This window comes from Erythranthe guttata, chromosome 4, assembly GCF_056151865.1.
Source record: "Erythranthe guttata isolate IM_541 chromosome 4, IM_541, whole genome shotgun sequence".
Lineage (NCBI taxonomy): Eukaryota > Viridiplantae > Streptophyta > Magnoliopsida > Lamiales > Phrymaceae > Erythranthe > Erythranthe guttata.
Window position 1 is genome coordinate 20,372,701 of NC_142536.1, and position 17,385 is coordinate 20,390,085.

Below are 17,385 nucleotides of genomic sequence, written 5' to 3' on the forward strand. Positions count from 1 at the left end.
ATTGTCATTTACACGGGGGATATTTAAAGATATTTAAAATAGTTTCATAGTGGATAAGGTTTCAACTTTTGGGGGTACGTGGAACATCCTTCATTTACATTTACTCATCATATCAAATTCCTCTTTTTTTTTCATCTCTTTTTTTTTTTTTTTTTTTTTTTTTTTAATAAAAAAAAATGCCAGTTTCATAAAGATAAATTGACAAATACCAACAATAGCATTTTTCTCAAACTCTACTTTAGTAATTTACAAGCTTTTAATACAACATATATATATTTTAAATAAATAAAAAATTCCTACTGAACTTCTCCCACTAAAGATCTCCAAGATTAATGGAGACAGCAGCCTATATATAATATATCTCTATCTAACCTTAAACCAAATACTTTAGTAGGAAACATGTAATGAAACAACTCCCTTCTCAAATCTTTACGAATCGAACATCGTTCTGCCCAAACGCAGTTCCACAGCCGGGACACTTGCGATGCCTGATTTCGAGATTTCTTTGGATGCATTGATTGCAAAACAAATGGAAGCACTTCACTATCACAACCTGCCATTATTGAAATGAATTCCGCTTTTCTTTCAGCATCGACACGATGAATTTTCCAAATATTTCACCACAAGTCTATTTATTTAATTAATTAGCAGAGGGTTCGTGAGATTACCTCCTTGGGCCGATCAAAACACACCCCACATTTGAGTACACCTTTGCAATCTTTAATCTCTTCCTGGAGTTTCTGTATTGCAGCCTCGCCATTTTCGGAAGTCAACTCGTCTATTGTTCTATTCACCTCCATCACTTCTTCATCAAGCTTCTTTCGCTCGCTTCTGTATTATTATGACCGTTTTATACAAGATTATAATCTTTCTCTAACAGATGTAAAATTGGCTACTAATGGAAGGCATAGAAAAAACCAATAAATCACGACACAAGTTATAATATAGTATGTTGTATTTTAATCCAATCAAGACAGATAAGCAAATCGAGATTTACCTTTCATTATCTAATTCGATTTGGATTTCATCTACGTTTCGCTGAATCTGTTCGTGTTCCTTCTCAGATGATAATACAGCGGATTTCAGCATCTTCAGTTCTTTCTCTGCATCTGCTAATTCCCACTTTGTAGCTTCGAGATTCATTGCCATGTGCCTGTCTTCTTGAATGGAACTTAAAGTTTCTTGGTGGTGAAGTTTCATCTGCAAGTTTTATTTTGGTTTTAAAGAGGTAATTTAAAATCTTAACAGAAAAAAAAAAAAACGGGATTGCTTGATTTCGAGATAAACTAATTACCTGCTCCTCACTTTGAGCTATCCTCGACTTCAAAGATTCAAGAGATCCATTAAGGCGTTGAAGTTGCTTTTCTAACCCTTGTTTCTCAGAGAGTAATATGCTCTGTGATTGCTTTGCTTTCACACTCTCAGATACCAGCTGCAAAACAAAACCACAAATAATGAATAATACAAAAACTTGTTGCGTCGCTTAACAAGTAAAAGGTAGATTATAAAATCGCCAAATAAGAAAAAGGCGATATTTAACTCAAACCTTTATATTGTATTCATCCCTTTCAGTCACTTGCTGCAACAAATGCTGGTTTTGAGTCTGCATGTCTTCGTAGGATTGACCAATAGTCTGTAGGTAGACTTTGCATGGTTAACAAAAGCGCCATAAAGATGCTAACAGACGAGACATAATGAATTCTGCTTAATAACGAGCATAATTAAGAGACATCCTCTAAAAGGACAAAATTGTCACCTCAATTTCAGATATATAGGACTCTGACTCTGCTTCTTTGATTGCGATGGCTTCTTTGACCTCTAAAACATCTCTGCGAGTACATAATGTAAGACTATTTCTCGAAAATATTATAGAGTGTGAGAACTTGCAAAAAGAGGGTGAATCGATTCAGATGGAAAAGTTAAAGCACAGACCACAGATTTAGATCCTCCCTGTGTATCTCTTGAAATAACAAAAACATACTTCATCTTGCTTTACTTATTCCCTTTAGTTAGTTTTCAGTTTTCTTTTTCCTTCCTTAAAGATTTGATCGTCTTGTAAATTAGTTTACTTCTAATACATTGAAAATTTTATTTCAACTTCTCATGTCACACAACTCCGATGAGGAGAAATCTTAATGACAGAAAAATCAGACCATTTCCATTTCCTTCCGCTTCAAAAATTCAAGATTAAATTATAGAAGTTATCATCATAATGCAGATGAGATTAATAACCAATGCGGTCACAGACTCACAATATGAGAGTAAACTCCATTTTACCCTACTGTACTATTTATTTCATATCAAATACCCCTTTGTATAGGAGGGCATGAAGTAGCAATATGGAACAAACAAAATAGCTTATAATATCAGTTAGGAAAAGGTGGCATGTTCCTTTTCCACTTGTCAGCACCATCTAACTCAGGATAAATAAGCAAAGGCATGCATAGGAAAAAGCAAGAAAACGAACCTGTCAGCACCATCTAACTGAGCCCTTAATTTAGCCATTTCAGCTTCAGCAAGACAAAGCCTCTGCTGACACACTGACTCAGCTTCATAAGCTGCTTTGACTCTCAATTCCAAGCTATGTTCCTCTAATGCATTCCTCAAAGTTTCAGCTTGTAAGTGAGCTCTACGTTCGGATTCTTTGATCTCCGTCAAGTCTCTTTCATAGAAAAAGTTAGATCCAAACGAAGAGTGAGGAATTTGTGTGTATGCAATGATTTATTTTGAACTTGCAACAACAGTTATACACATGAATATACTGGACTAAAAGCTACCTATTATGATAAATTTGCTGACCAAACATATCCAAGAAAATTTCCAGCTCTTGCTTTTCCTTCTGCATTTTCTCAGTCTGCAAATTCAATTCTCGAAAATCAATGGCTATATGCTTTTAGGTTACAAGATATAAAAGATCCGATGATGAGGGTAGAGTGTAGACACATACAATGTCCTTTAAAGACTTGATCTCCTCCGTCCGCCGAGCACATTCGTTAGACAAATTCTTCAATTCAGTAGTCTGTCAGCAAGAATAAGAAATCTCAATTGAGAACAAATAATACAATTCACCAGCAAATACAATAGATGACTTGAAGAAATTACAAAAGTAGTAGGTCGAGATAGAATATGAACTGTAACTAAATATTTTCAATAAGCTGTACATGAGAATATGGGATTTTATACTTCAACAAATGGATCTACAAATAAATTATCATAATTATCTTGAGAAGTAACAACAAAAACTATATGAGCAATCAAAATAGAATATCAGTTCAACGATAAAATTTGTCTAGATGTTTTGATGCGAGTCACCATTTGCAAGTTTTCTAGTTTCTTTAAGTTTATGAGGGGCTTTTAACTTAGTTTCTGAAGGCAAACCATATAATGGCAATCAGAGGATTCGAGTTCTTTGACCGTTCACCTAGCCCCTTCTAGATGACTCCCAGCCCCTATGTGAAAAGCTATGTGTATAAAAGGGGGAACACAACCAAGCATTTCTGTGTCAAAAACAAAATGCTGATCCAAGACAGCAAACGATTAGTGGAATAGTACAAAGCAAACCTTTGAGTCTAGTAAGGCACTGAGTGATTGGGCTTTTTCGCGCAAGGAGAGAGCCTCATCAGCTGTTTGTTTCCACCTGTTCAATTGGCTTTCCATCATTGCTATTTCTTTTGATAAAGCTGATGCCATTACCTGAAACTCGTCTTTGATATCTTTTCTTCCTGAAAAATACATGGTGTTCTTACTTGATTGTAATTTGTAAGCACCAATACAGCAGTCATAAGTGAAGTAGTAGTTTATCAACCTGAATCTTGAAGAGATTCTTCCATTTTCATCTCCATCTCATTCTTCTCGATGACACAGGTTTGCAGCTGATTCTTTAGTTCTTCAACCTTTGTCTCAGAAATATATATTGCAGCCCTTGCAGCCTCTAAAGACTCTGTTTTTGCAATCAAGTCTTTTTCCCTTCGCACGATGAAAGGCCTTTCAGCCTACATTTTTGTTTTTAGCAAACACTGGAGAGTTGAATAACATTATTAAACCATATTAGGACATAGCTTACTTGCAAAGACTCCGCTAATGTTTTATAACGCTCTGCCTCAGCATTCCAGTGTTGAAGCTGATCATTTGCCAAGGAGTAAGGGCGAGATGCATAAACATACTTGTCTTCCTTCAGTTCGTTCTACACAAAGAAAACAATGAAAGTGAGATTACTTACATCATTATGAACTAATTTACGTGTACATCAAAAAACACCATTTAGAACCTCAAGATGCTGCAGTTGATTTGACAGAATTAAGTTGTCCTCCCGTGCATCACGAAGCTCAGAAAGCCGATCCTCTGCTAGTACCTACATCAATATGTTACTTTGACATTCATCATAAAAGTATAGAGAGGGATAGAGCAAGTGAGGGAGTTGTGGAGAGTGATTCAAAGGATGAGAACCTTTATCTCCTCAATAGATTCTTTCAGTTCTCGTAAACGCTTCGACCTATCGGCAGGCTTTTCAGGAGAAGCGTTTCCGTTTGCAACATTAGGAACTATAACCGGAATAGGAATTGGGACCTGCATGCTAGAAACCCCATCTTTCTGCATTTTCAGATTAATTAGTTTTCTTCTACTTTCTTCAAGTTCGGCCATGCTCTCCTCCAGCTCTCCTTCAAAAAGAATATGAATATGATTAAGTTCAAAATATATACTTCATATAGATATGCATCTCATACCAAAAAATCAGTCGAAAATTGGAGCTGAGAATCTACAATATTATTATTCAGTGCATGGTGAGCACACACACACACACACACACACACACACACACATATATATATATATATATATATATGGAAAAAAATCACTACCAGCAAGCCGTTTTATCTCAAGCTGATCAACTGAATGGTTGTCAATGCAAGTTTGAATCTCATCAGCATAGTGCTTGTGCTTTAAGTGAAGCACATCAACCACCGCATGGAGGTGACTAGTCTCCTCTGTGATTAAATCATCAAGCTCGCGCCATTGGATAACAGCATCTGAAAGATCATCAGTTAAAATAGAGTATCAAATTTTACTGAACAATGTTAAAACACATTTTAAGTGTGTGGAACCATGTCTACATGCACAGATATTTATGCACCAATTGACAAACCGATCAGAGACTAGATTATAATCCTCCTTGTCAAGAACTCATAACCTTCTGAAGATGGTTTCTGAAGTAAATTCTGAGCTATGCCCTCAAACTTGGCTCTCTGAGAATCAATAGCATCTTCAAGTAATTTCATCAACTCTCTTGTAGAGGTCTGACGTGATGCAAGAGCTTCTTTAACATAACCAATTGATCCATCATTTCTGCTGCTTTCAATAGCACCTGTTTCTAGTACCCTACAAAGAAATATATCCTCCGCAGGACATGATGGAATAGAGCCTAAAGTGATGTCAGTATCTTGATTATATACATATAAACACATATAATATAATAATATAGAATCAGTCAAATCCAAACATCACCTCGAGAAAATTTAGCATGATCCAAAATTTGCAAAGAACTTTGGTCAGCCCCAGCTTGTACTCCAAGTAAAATTATATCGTCAATCAACTACACAAAGTGTTCCAGTCAGCCACTAAAGGATGTTATTCATGCACATAGCACACAATTAAACAACACAAACTATAGGAGAAAGAGACATGTATGAGTAACCTGGTTCCAGAGTTGGTTCACTTTTATCAGTATTTCATCATATGAAGTTTGTTTCTCTTTTACTTCTTTGATTTTGGATTCGAGATTATGTAGCTCTTGCTTCTGTGTTTCTAACTGTTGTACAAGTCTCTGGTTCTGGTATTGAAGAACTGCAGTATCAACCTGCCAGATAACAGATGTGACTTTACTTATTTATTGTATAGAGACCAGAATCAACTTAGATATGTAATCAGCACATAATTTAGAAATTCATTTTCGGGAGAAACATAGACAAATATAAATGTCTGAGCCTTATAAACGAAGCAGCATAACTTATGGTACAAACTCTCAAGTATCTACCCGAATTTCAGTTTCCAAGGTTATACTAAGCTCATTTAATTTACTCTAAAATGCAAAATTCCGAAACTCATTTACTTAACAAGGGAATTGCTACAACTTTCAGACAGAAGTTCAGTGGTTCAGGCAGTGGACTTTTGCTGCTAGAGTATCCTTGCAGGACAACATCAAGACTTACTAAGACATAAAGTCTCCAAGTTTCATCAAATAGGTGGAAGCTAAATCTCCAAATTTTCTTCTCCAATAACCCTATGAATATTCTAAATAGGATTTCAAAAAACATAGAACGATTCGCATGTGAATCCCGATCAAGTTATGTTCGTCGATTACAATTTAAAATAGAAAGCACCAAAAGTGAAGAAAAAAAAAAAAGATCTCATCATTGTAGGGGCACATCCACCTTATTCCTAACTCCACTCCAATACCTATAAGTTACAACATAGCACCACCACACTTTTATAGACCTAATACACTCCATTTTCAACCAAATCCCAAAATATTGAAACATTCTACCAGTTCTAATTACCTTCCCCATAAATAAGAAAACGAAATCCCATCTCTAACCGCAATACCGTATAGACCTACCGCAATATTAAGCACAATAAATAGAAACAACTGAAAATAAAGACAAATTCATGAACAACAACAACAACAAAAAAAAATAAGGCGAGGTTTACAGGTTTGTTGTCGTCAGGAGGAGGAGGAGAAGAAGAGTGGCGAGCCATTGAAGAGCCGTTGCTGTCGAGATGGCGGCGCTTGTGCTCCGGCTCTTCTTCTGGTTCCATTTAAACTAACGCCGCCGCCGCCGAGCAGAAAACGTAGTGGCTGTATACCTAACACCTCCGATCATTACATGAATAAATACTGGAAATTTTTCAATTCTTCACTGGCCAATTTTATGTAAATATAAAATATGCAGCAAATGAATTCTGCAATTCTTATTCCTCCACTGCTGATTACTGCTTCTTTATGTGATGACAAATTCCAGAACCATAGTTAGAAGAGAGAGAAAGCCATAGAGGAGAGAGAGAGACTCGCCCAATGCAAACTGTGAATTTTCAATTGAAAATTTTCCCCAAAAAGAGTAGACAATTGGGCCTCCTCTTACAAATTAAAGGCCCAATATAAAGTATTTAAAATTGGGCCGATTAGAAAAACAATTTATTTATTATTATTATTATTAAATGCTAGTTTTGTGTATATATATATTTTATATTCAATAAAAATGAATATTAATGACCATTGAACAACAAAACGTGTCAAACTTTTATTTGTTACGAATTTTGTTCTATTTCGAATATGTGGTCGCTTTTTACCAAACATCATAAATTTGCTCTAGATTTTTCATTTGAATAAAATAAATATTGTTAGAAAATGAAGAAGAAGACAACATAACAAAGAGAACATAAGAGAGTAAATAGAGAGAATGCAATATGTATTTCTCTTCATCTTCTTGTTGTGTAAAATACATTTACATTGTGTTGTATATATAGTACAAGAAAGACCTCTCAAAGGTCAAGAGTTACAACACTTTTAATGATGAATAATGGTGGAGATAATGGTGGGAGTTATGGTGGTGGTAGTGGGAGTAATGGTGGTGTAATGGTGGTCATCCACACTTTTAAGTTTCATAACACTCCCCCTTGGATGTCCACCATCTATGGAATATGCCTCGTTAAAAACCTTGTTAGGAAAACCCAGTGGGACAAAACCTAATCGAAGGAGAAAAGAGTACACATCCATTTAAAGCTTATGAGCGTCACACTGCCTCGTTAAAACCTTGCCAAGAAAAACCCATTGGGACAAAAACTTGGACGAAGGAAAAATAGTACAATGTTAGAATTATTGATCACGCTCCCCCTGAATTCGACATGAGATTGAGTTTGATCATTTTCTCAATGATTCAATGATAGATCTCCGACATATAGTTAATGATGATTGCAAAAATCATCTTTCTTCTTTAACTCGCGAGTTTAGAAAACTTCAATATTTCGGCAGCCTCTTTTGATATATTCAAAGATCGGACAATCAGTGAATGAGGCTTATCACATAAAATGATGGAATTAAATTCCATAAAACAAATGTTCGATCTATAAAATTTATCCTTCAATTGATCTCAATCTCTTTCATCAAATATGCCTATGTGAGCTCTTCAAGAGCCTCACAAGACTAAGTCATTTATATATACCATAAACGAATCATTTGATTATTCATTTCTCTAATATGGTATTCACTAAAGTGACTATACCATCATAATTATTAATTTGTGTATGGATCATCACAATGGTCTAACTCATGAGACCTTTTATTATATGCTACAAGCATTATATTTTCAAGAATTTACTTCATTGTTATTATTTGATGATCCATATAGATATGCGGTATTTGTATACACATGTTGTATGTCAAGTCATTTGAATACCGAAAATTGATTGCATCGTTCTCATAATAAAATATTTTCAAAAAGGTATTCAAATGTACCGCGATAATACTACTCACTTTTGTACTAAAGGCTCCACAACTTCATATGTGTTGACTTCAAGTCAATGTGCAATTTATTTTATCTCAAATCTCAAATACTCGTGGCCAATTACATTTTTTTAACTGTATGGCCAATTGCATGTCGACATGTATTTGCTTTTATGAGCTTCAAGCTCTTCACTATTCAAAGAATAATTGCACAAATATTTATCAACAATATCTTTGTACTCCCCATATTTTTCTACATCATCAAGTCATAGCTTGTTATTTCACTTTTTCGGTACCGGATTCTCCTCGGAGAATTATATTTATTATGGGGATTATAGCCTTTGTGGGTACGATCTCTTTTAGAGATCTATATTTTTCATGTACCATGTATTTTTCTCTTGTAGAGAATTTTATATCTTGCACCAATAAAGTTTTCATAATACTTTATGTGCTTGAGCTCATTATTTCTTTCACTAAATGTCCGATAAGGACTTAAACGCGCGCTTTTGAGTTTCACAATATGGAGGGAGTAATAAGGGACTATAGGTCCACTATATTTTCAAAGTCAATATTAACAAAATCACTTTGGTACATGAAAATCAATTCAAAGATTTTCTAATTCTTCAAAATGATAGATTGGTACAACAAATACTTGAGAACTACTAGTCTCAAATGTCTCTCTATTTCATTTAGAGAGCAAGCTAACCATGATTTATTTGCCAAACTCTTTATTGGCACTTCGGTTCGATTGTAAATGATTTCGGTATCTACCGTATAATCATCAATGAATTTATCATCCAAATATAAATTTGATTTATGCCACCGTAATTGGCAAAGATTTTCAAATCATATTGATGGATATTGGTGTTGAGGCGTCCCCCAACATCGTCTGTAAGACGATTCCTTTCATCAAATGGGATAAATAATAGGATGAGATTACAATGCTACTAGCGCTAGCATACTTTTAGTTAAACGATATTCACCCACTTCTTGAGGTGCAAATCATTCGAACCAACATAAATATCTCCCCCTCTTATATGCATAAATTATAATTGGTTAGCTAGTGTACCATATTCACCCTTCAAGGGACTTCTCGATGCAATCACAATGTACAACATGTCCTCCTCGGACATTCTCTTTTCACCCTTCTAGAGTATTCATTTGCAACATATTTTTCAATCAATGCATCTCGCATTTTACTCATAAGATTGTTGCAATGTATTCTTTTGTAATGTGTGTGTTAATTCTTTGATGCACAAACCAAGATGAGACATATTATATTATATAATTTCACGCCGTTTCCATGTAAATAAATCGGCTTCTAATCTCCCCCTAACGGAGGGAAAATTGTCTCATATAAACACAATTGACAAAGTATGTCATATAATTATCTCCCATTAGGGATTATTTAATCGCATAAATAATCGATTGTAATCTACATGTAATAAAACATGCGATAGATATGCCATGTCCAAAATGTGACACAATTTTTTGTTATTTTTTATATTGGTGCTTGATAAAACTTATCAAAATGTTTTATCATAAAATGGATTCATGACCAACATTTTTCGTATTTCTCATCTCTCTTCCACTTCTAATGATGAGAGAAAAATTGTGATAAAATAAGCACCAAAATACGATATGCCCTCATATTCTCTCGATTCGCTACAATGAAAGCAACTTTAGTTCTTATGTTGCTATTTCATGAGCATAATATATATCCAAAGTATGGATTTTGATGGAGTATTTCAAGTCACATATATTGGAGAATATTTTCTTATATCTCCATAAGTAACTATATTTATGTTACTTTTACTTGTTTGTGCAAGACACATGCCACCAATTTTTATATGTGTTTTCATGGCATAAAATACTTTGTTTGTGTCTTGAAGCCACATTTAAGTATGAAGTATGTGGCTTGTGACTTGAAAACATATATCACCAACATGAAATAGTGTATGTTTTCATGACACATAAATGGATCTTCAACTTAAATGATCCATATCTCATGTTTTTTGTTGTTGAACATTCAAGATAATTTCAAACCTCGTGATATTTTGATATTATTGTATCACAAATGAATACTCATTTTGAGTACATATATACAATTCAAATCTCAAGGATTGAGTTTTATACCTTGAATTTATGTACTTGGTTTGGGGTCTTAAGCCCTATAATTGGTACTTAATCATAAAATAATAGTACTTTGAGTGGGAAATACCCATTAACTCAAATATTCGATTTTGAATATTATCACTTAGACCTTGAGTCTAATATATTCAATTGAGACTTATAGTCTTCAAATTTAATCTAGGCCTCAAACCTTTATATTTAATATTCTCCCATACAAGCTTTCAAGCTTTCATATTTAAACTAGGCTTTAATTTGAGCCTAAAATTTATGAACTTCGAGTTCCTTTTTCGATTGATGAAGCTTTTCAAGTTGCATAAACTAGAGAGCACATGGTTTTTTTTCTTAATATACCACTCAAATCTTCGAGTCACTTGATTGTACGTGCTCGATTTGGGCTTCAAGCCTCAATATATGATAAAAATCGTAATAGTACTTTGATCATGAAAGAATAGTACTATAAATGAGGAATACCCTCTAACTCAATTGTTCAAGAGTCTTATCATTAGACTTAAAATCAAATATACTCGATTGAGAATTTTGATCTCGTATGTAATATAGGCTATAGGCCTATAATCGTCCCTTTTTATTTTTAGAACATCATGTTCAAAATTCGCACAAGGGACAGCTCTGGTAGAGCTGAGTATTTTAAGCATATCTCTCTTAATCGAGATCCGATTTCGATGATTCAAAATGTTTCGAAAAGCCAACAGAAAATGCTACAAGTTTCGTATTTTACCTTTTCTGAAATTCGGACATTATCAAGTCCAAAAAATACATCGAAGTAAAAACTGGTGAATTGCACGAAAAATCACCTACAACAAAAGTAAGATGGTTAATATTTTATCAATTCAAAACAAGAATAAAATATTTAAAATAAACTCCCTTTCATCTTCAATGGCTAATGAGTCATCTTCCTTGGACCATCTTTGCTCGAAAATTAAAGTAGAACAATCGTGCTGATAACGTGTTAGAAAATGAAGAAGAAGACAACATAACAAAGAGAACATAAGAGAGTAAATAGAGAGAATGCAATATGTATTTCTCTTCATCTTCTTGTTGTGTAAAATACATTTACATTGTGTTGTATATATAGTACAAGAAAGACCTCTCAAAGGTCAAGAGTTACAACACTTTTAATGATGAATAATGGTGGAGATGATGGTGGGAGTTATGGTGGTGGTAGTGGGAGTAATGGTGGTGTAATGGTGGTCATCCACACTTTTAAGTTTCATAACAAATATATGTATAATATAAAATAATTTATCTAAGCTTTGACTACCACTAAAACGAAGAAATGTCAATCTTTTATTCCTTTAGGACTTGTTTGTTTGGGAGATTAGCTACAACTAAGAGCCCGTTTGGCTAAGCTTATAAGCTCCTAAAAACATCTTATAAGATGTTTAGGAGCTTATAAGTTGTTAAAAGGTGTTTGGTAAAAAAATTGCAAAAGATCTTATTTTTTCAAAAAATAAGCTGTTAGGGAGCTTATAAGATGTTTTTAAAAAAGTACCTCTACCCCACCTTCTTTCTATAAGATCGTATTTGCTTATTTACTAAAACACTTAAAATACAAAATTACCCTCAAATATTTTATTATATTACATGAATACTAATAATATTTATATTTTATCAAAACAAGGTATTCTTGTAATCAAGATTAATAATTAGTTAAATATAATTATCGTAATAATCATAATAATTGTAAAAAAAATATTCTCTATTTATATTTTATATGTATATAAAAATACACGAATATTCTTATTATCTCCATAATAAATTATATTTCTTTCATCTAAAAAAAAATTATATTTCTTTTACAACTTTTATTTTATATTATTATATAATTTAATATTATTATTATTATTATTTGAAAAAATAATTTATAAATATTATAATAATATTTTAGGAACAAAACTATTTGAGTCAAATAAGTTTAACAATTATACTGGCATCATGTACTTTTTTGTCATTATAGCAATAAACAGACCTTTTATTTCCAAACACCTGAACAACTTATAAAAACAAAAAGTAACTTATAATCTAATATCCAAACACCTTAAAAAATAATTTTTAAAATAAGATCTAACAGCTTATCAGCTCCTAAAACATCTTATCAGATGTAGGAGCTTATAAGATGTTTTAAATAAGCTTAGCCAAACGGGCTCTAAATAATTAAGCTTTGTTTAATGTATGGTATCTCGATAATTTGTTGGGTCGACCTGCATATTATATTATCATGGATTATCTTGTTGTCTAAGTACGTATTCTATTGAATTATCGAATGTTCAATTATATAATTGAGTTTTATTAAATTATTTAATTTTATATTAAGTGATGTAACCAACAGACCTTAATATATAATTACGGATTACCGATAAAAAAAATGATGGCATGAGATAATTCAATTTTGAAAGATTGAATTTTATACGCAGACGCCATTAATTTTATATTTGATAAGGTGGGACCATGTAAATCATATTATATATATACTATCAATTTAGCCAAAACGAATTAATTATATAATTACTTAATTAGTTTTTCACAAGATTATATAATTTTATTTTGATTAATCATATATCGACAACCAAACGAGTTTTAAATATATTTAAAACATTATTTGGAAAGACGATTAAAAAAAATGGAATTACTTTTCTTTGGTGTACAAACAAATCACAAAATGCTAATAATTCACAACCTAAAAGTAATAAATTCAAACCAAATTCACACCACACCACTCCCTTTTTTCTTTCACACATTTGACATGAGACAACTTAATTACTATTGTACTTTAATTACAAACCCACACTAATCTTAGCTTAATATTAACAATCAAGTAAGTAATATTTAATTATGATCTCCCAATTTGAAGAAAACTCTTTGGCTCCTCTATCTTAGTATTATTGGCCTTCTTTTGTGCCTCAACATCATCTTCATCGTCATCCAATACGAATTTCGATAAAGATTGGTACTCGATTTTCTCATGATACAACTTAACCATAACCAAATAAACGATCACTGCAAAAATCGTCACACCTAAAACGTACCAGCTGAATTGAATGTTCACTAACGACTTAGCCCTTTCTAGGGCCTCTTCCCCGTGACACCTCACGACTTTATGACCTTCCTCCAAGTTCATAAAGCAACCCTTAGGTATTAGACTAGGTGTCCATAACATGTACCCCATTACCATAAGCCAAACACCTTGTAACATTACACTTGTTGACCTCACAAAGCTATTCAAGAAACTCTTGTGATAATTAATCCCTAAAAGGGTTGTCAAAAGTGACGTGGATATAGCGATTTGGAGTAGCCAATGGTATCGGCCCTCGACCCCCATGTGGTCGGCGGAGTGGAGGTGGAAGATGAGGAGTTGCTGCCCGAAAGCCACGGCGGCTAGCAAGTGTGTCAACCCGGTTTTAGCGGGCGGGTCGAGTTTATCGAGCAAGATTGAGAGGAGAGCGTACGTGAGGAAAGTGAGGGAGATGTTGGAGTGTTCGAAGTTGTGGAGGTGATTGGAAGGGATGGTGCCGTCCGGGTCGAGGGGCTGGTGGCGGGTCGGCCCGATGAAGAGCTCCATGGATATGGACATGGAGCAACCCAATATGATCAAGTAGAGCTCCAAGTATTTGATTCTTGAAGTTGGGAACCATGGTGAAGAAGTGTAGGATTTGGGGTGGAGTGCATGGAGTTTTGTGTGGTTAAGTAGGTGCCATAATCCTATGATGAAGAAGCCAAATCCAGGTACCACATGCCCCACAAGTGTGCCCATGTTCTTCTATGTGTGTGTGTGTGTGTGTGTGAGAGAGAGAGAGAGAGAGAGAGAGAGAGAGAGAGAGAGAGAGAGAGAGAGAGAGAGAGAGAGAGAGAGAGAGAGAGAGAGAGAGAGAGAGAGAGAGAGAGAGAGAGAGAGAGAGAGAGAGAGAGAGAGAGAGAGAGAGAGAGAGAGAGAGAGAGAGAGAGAGAGAGAGAGAGAGAGAGAGAGAGAGAGAGAGAGAGAGAGAGAGAGAGAGAGAGAGTTTGTGAGATGAAAAGGGATAAAGGGAAAAGGGTTTTTTATATGGAGGATTTTGATGAGAAAAATGAAATATTTATAAGGTCTAGAGGCTTCTAAGAGGATTAGAAGTTTGAAAATTTGAAGAACTTTGATTCATTTGATTAATTTTCTTTGCTTTGTTTGTGTAGGGGGTGTTTAGGGAATAAAAGGGGTTGACCAAAATGAGTAATATTAGGTGTTGTTTATGTATGGGATGAGGTGGACAAGTTTTGGTGTTCTAGAAATTTAATAGGAGAAGGCAAATTGAATTATATTGTTTATATGAATGAATGGGATTATCTTGTCAAAAGTCAAGAAGTTAGCATCCCTAGTAATTAATACCAAACAAAGCTAACATTTGGTTAGGATTTATGAATTATGGTTGGTAAGAAAACCTTCAATTGAAAAAAGTGATAATTATTTTTTTCTTCTTTTATTTTTAATAGGAAAAGAACTTTTATTTTAAATAGCACAAGATGTGAATTAGGTAAATTTAATAGCATACCCTGCATTTATTTGATAATTGCATCCCGCAAAGTAATTCACCAAATACAGATAAGTATATCCCACTTTTAATATACGAAGGCTAGTGATACAAGAAAGCTAGATATTTTTCGAACAATATTTTCCGATTCTGTGCACCTTGTGTGACGATTACGTTTTCCCGACATTTGGTGAAAATCTACTTCAAGCTTATGCTGCTCTTCGTTTGCTGGCTATCGAGCCGGTGATCTTGAGCGGGTCCCGTTTTTCTTGTCATTGTCTGTGCCGGTTCTGTACAGACAAAAAACTCGTTAAAATCAGTGAAAAACAAGAAAAATCGACCAAAAACGGTTCTGTACAATCGACGTGCAATAAAATATAAGGTTATTTTGATTACGTCCATTCACTAACGCTGTCCAAATCACCACCCGAAGCCTGCACCCAACTATAACCAGGAACTTTCTTCAAGCCCTTTATTTTCATGTCGTTTCTCATCTTATTATCCATGCTAGAAGAAGAAGATACAATAGCAGCAAGTACATAGTTTGCTCCAAGATCGGGCTCGATTTTGAGTAATAACTGCATCAAATGTTTGTCCACATAAAGACCACAGCCATGGTGTTTACAAGCACTAATGTAACTCCTTAAGACAACAGAGTTAGGCTCGATCGGCATGCTCACGATAAACTGATAAGCTTCTTCGATCTTTCCAGCACGACCCAATAAGTCAACCATGCATCCGTAATGCTCCATAGTAGGCATTATATTGTACACATTGACCATTTTGTCGAAGAGTTCTTGTCCCTTTTGCAAAAGACCTTTGTGGCTACAAGCAGAAAGTACGGTCGAAAACGACATACTGTCGGGCCTTAAGCCCGTTTCTTCCATTCTCATAAACAGAGATACAGCTTCTTCTCCATGGCCGTTGTCTGCAAGGCACGAAATCATGACAGTCCAAGACTGTAGATTTTTGTCGGCGATGGAGTTGAAAACGTGGAAGGCTTCGTCTAAGTGAGCTGATTTTGCGTACATGTTTAGAAGGGCTGTCTCTAAGACAACGTTTGGCTCGATACCGTTAGTGAGAATATGCGTGTGGATGGATTTTCCTAATCTGGTGTTTAGGAGGTTGGTGCAGGCGGAGAGCAAACTAATGTACGTTACCGCGTTTGGCTTCTCGTTTACCGTGTTCATGTCTTTAAACACTCTCAAAGCATCCAAATTAAGGTCACTGCAAGCATTAAGAGGACGATTACAAGCGAGACGACTAAATGACGAATCACAAAGTAGTCGTATTTTTCGTACCAAAAAGAGTAAACATAAGCAGGGAAATTCAGCATGAAAAACTAAAGAGCTGCAAAGAAACCGAAACAGAGTATGCATACCGGTCAACATAAGCGGAAATCATAGAACTCCAAGACACCACATCTTTCACAGACATTTCATCGAACACCTTTCGCGAAAACTCAACCACATAGCACCCACTATACATCGTCAACAGAGTATTGCACACATGCGAATTCGAACCAAAACCCGCCTTCATAGCCATCGAATGCACCGACCCACCGACGCCCAGCATCGAACAACGCCCGCAAGCCTTTATAACAAAAGGGTACGTAAATTTATCAGGTTTCAGCTCATAAGGCGTTCGAAGTAATTCCACAAAGAGTTTGACGGACTCTGTTGGGGCGGATGAGCTCTTGGCGTACGCTTTAATCAGCGTGTTCCACGCAAAGAGCGGCGGCGGCGGCGCCGCCGCAACGGATGAGTTATCAAAAATTTGCCGCGCGTGGTGGAGGGAGGCGGACGCGCCGGAGAGAATGAGATGAGAGAAGAAGTACTCATGGTGGTCGAGGGAGGTTTTGAGGAGGAAACAGTGGAGGAGTTGGAAAATTTTCGTGGAGGTTTTTGATAATTGGAACAGAGTTTGAATCCGGCGGGAAATCATGCGAAAATTTCCAATTCGCACGTGAACGACGAAGATGACATTCAAAGGGATGGATGCTTGACAGTTGACTCTCCCCTCTTAAATAAATGGGTAAATTACAACCGTTACCCTGAGGGTAAGATCTATTTACGAAAAACCCCCTCATTTTCCAACAATTATATCCATCTCCTTGAAATTTGTAAATTTCTTCATTTACACCCTTTAGTAGGGAGATGAATGTAAGAAATTTATAAACTACAAGGGAATCGATGAAATTTCTCAAACAAAAAGGGTTTCTTTGTAATTAAAATTTTA

General features: G+C 35.0%; 3 protein-coding genes across 4 annotated transcripts; all 3 read right to left on the reverse strand.

Moving 5' to 3' along the window:
* Nucleotides 1–198: 198 nt before the first annotated feature.
* On the reverse strand, nt 199–7,136 carry HUB2 (histone mono-ubiquitination 2). The gene is made up of 19 exons (XM_012979823.2): nt 6,706–7,136; nt 5,693–5,854; nt 5,503–5,590; nt 5,189–5,419; nt 4,860–5,027; nt 4,447–4,658; nt 4,268–4,351; nt 4,064–4,183; nt 3,806–3,992; nt 3,562–3,722; nt 2,948–3,019; nt 2,778–2,854; nt 2,468–2,662; nt 1,757–1,829; nt 1,547–1,633; nt 1,295–1,432; nt 998–1,200; nt 669–831; nt 199–553 (listed from the first exon to the last, which is right to left on the reverse strand). The coding sequence occupies exons 1-19, from the start codon at nt 6,811–6,813 to the stop codon at nt 422–424; spliced, it is 2,661 nt and encodes an 886-aa protein (XP_012835277.2). The 5' UTR covers nt 6,814–7,136; the 3' UTR covers nt 199–421.
* A 6,107-nt stretch (nt 7,137–13,243) lies between these two features.
* Nucleotides 13,244–14,676, reverse strand: LOC105955936 (uncharacterized). The gene has a single exon (XM_012979744.2). It carries the CDS (start codon nt 14,397–14,399, stop codon nt 13,479–13,481), a length of 921 nt encoding a protein of 306 aa, XP_012835198.2. The 5' UTR covers nt 14,400–14,676; the 3' UTR covers nt 13,244–13,478.
* Nucleotides 14,677–15,146: 470 nt separating this feature from the next.
* Nucleotides 15,147–17,124, reverse strand: LOC105955937 (pentatricopeptide repeat-containing protein At1g31920). 2 transcript variants are annotated; one of them, XM_088817382.1, is made up of 3 exons: nt 16,529–17,124; nt 15,558–16,374; nt 15,147–15,437 (listed from the first exon to the last, which is right to left on the reverse strand). In XM_088817382.1, the coding sequence occupies exons 1-3, from the start codon at nt 17,089–17,091 to the stop codon at nt 15,420–15,422; spliced, it is 1,398 nt and encodes a 465-aa protein (XP_088673508.1). In that variant the 5' UTR covers nt 17,092–17,124; the 3' UTR covers nt 15,147–15,419. The 2 variants fall into 2 exon arrangements, with proteins under 2 accessions (XP_088673508.1, XP_088673507.1); XM_088817381.1 differs by having other exon boundaries at nt 15,544–16,374.
* Nucleotides 17,125–17,385: the final 261 nt, after the last annotated feature.

What these genes read in the sequence shown, in the direction of transcription:
- HUB2 (XM_012979823.2), bottom strand. Translation starts at nt 6,813, where the DNA reads ATGGAACCAGAAGAAGAGCCGGAGCACAAGCGCCGCCATCTCGACAGC. An exon ending in CATTAGCGGAGTCTTTGCAA is followed by an intron (nt 3,993 to 4,063) that starts GTAAGCTATGTC and finishes ACAAAAATGTAG; the next exon opens with GCTGAAAGGCCTTTCATCGT. An exon ending in TCAAGTCTTTAAAGGACATT is followed by an intron (nt 2,855 to 2,947) that starts GTATGTGTCTAC and finishes TTGAATTTGCAG; the next exon opens with ACTGAGAAAATGCAGAAGGA.
- LOC105955936 (XM_012979744.2), bottom strand. Translation starts at nt 14,399, where the DNA reads ATGGGCACACTTGTGGGGCATGTGGTACCTGGATTTGGCTTCTTCATC.
- LOC105955937 (XM_088817381.1), bottom strand. Translation starts at nt 17,091, where the DNA reads ATGATTTCCCGCCGGATTCAAACTCTGTTCCAATTATCAAAAACCTCC. An exon ending in ATTTCCGCTTATGTTGACCG is followed by an intron (nt 16,375 to 16,528) that starts GTATGCATACTC and finishes TAATGCTTGCAG; the next exon opens with TGACCTTAATTTGGATGCTT. An exon ending in GACAGCGTTAGTGAATGGAC is followed by an intron (nt 15,438 to 15,543) that starts GTAATCAAAATA and finishes TTGTCTGTACAG; the next exon opens with AACCGGCACAGACAATGACA.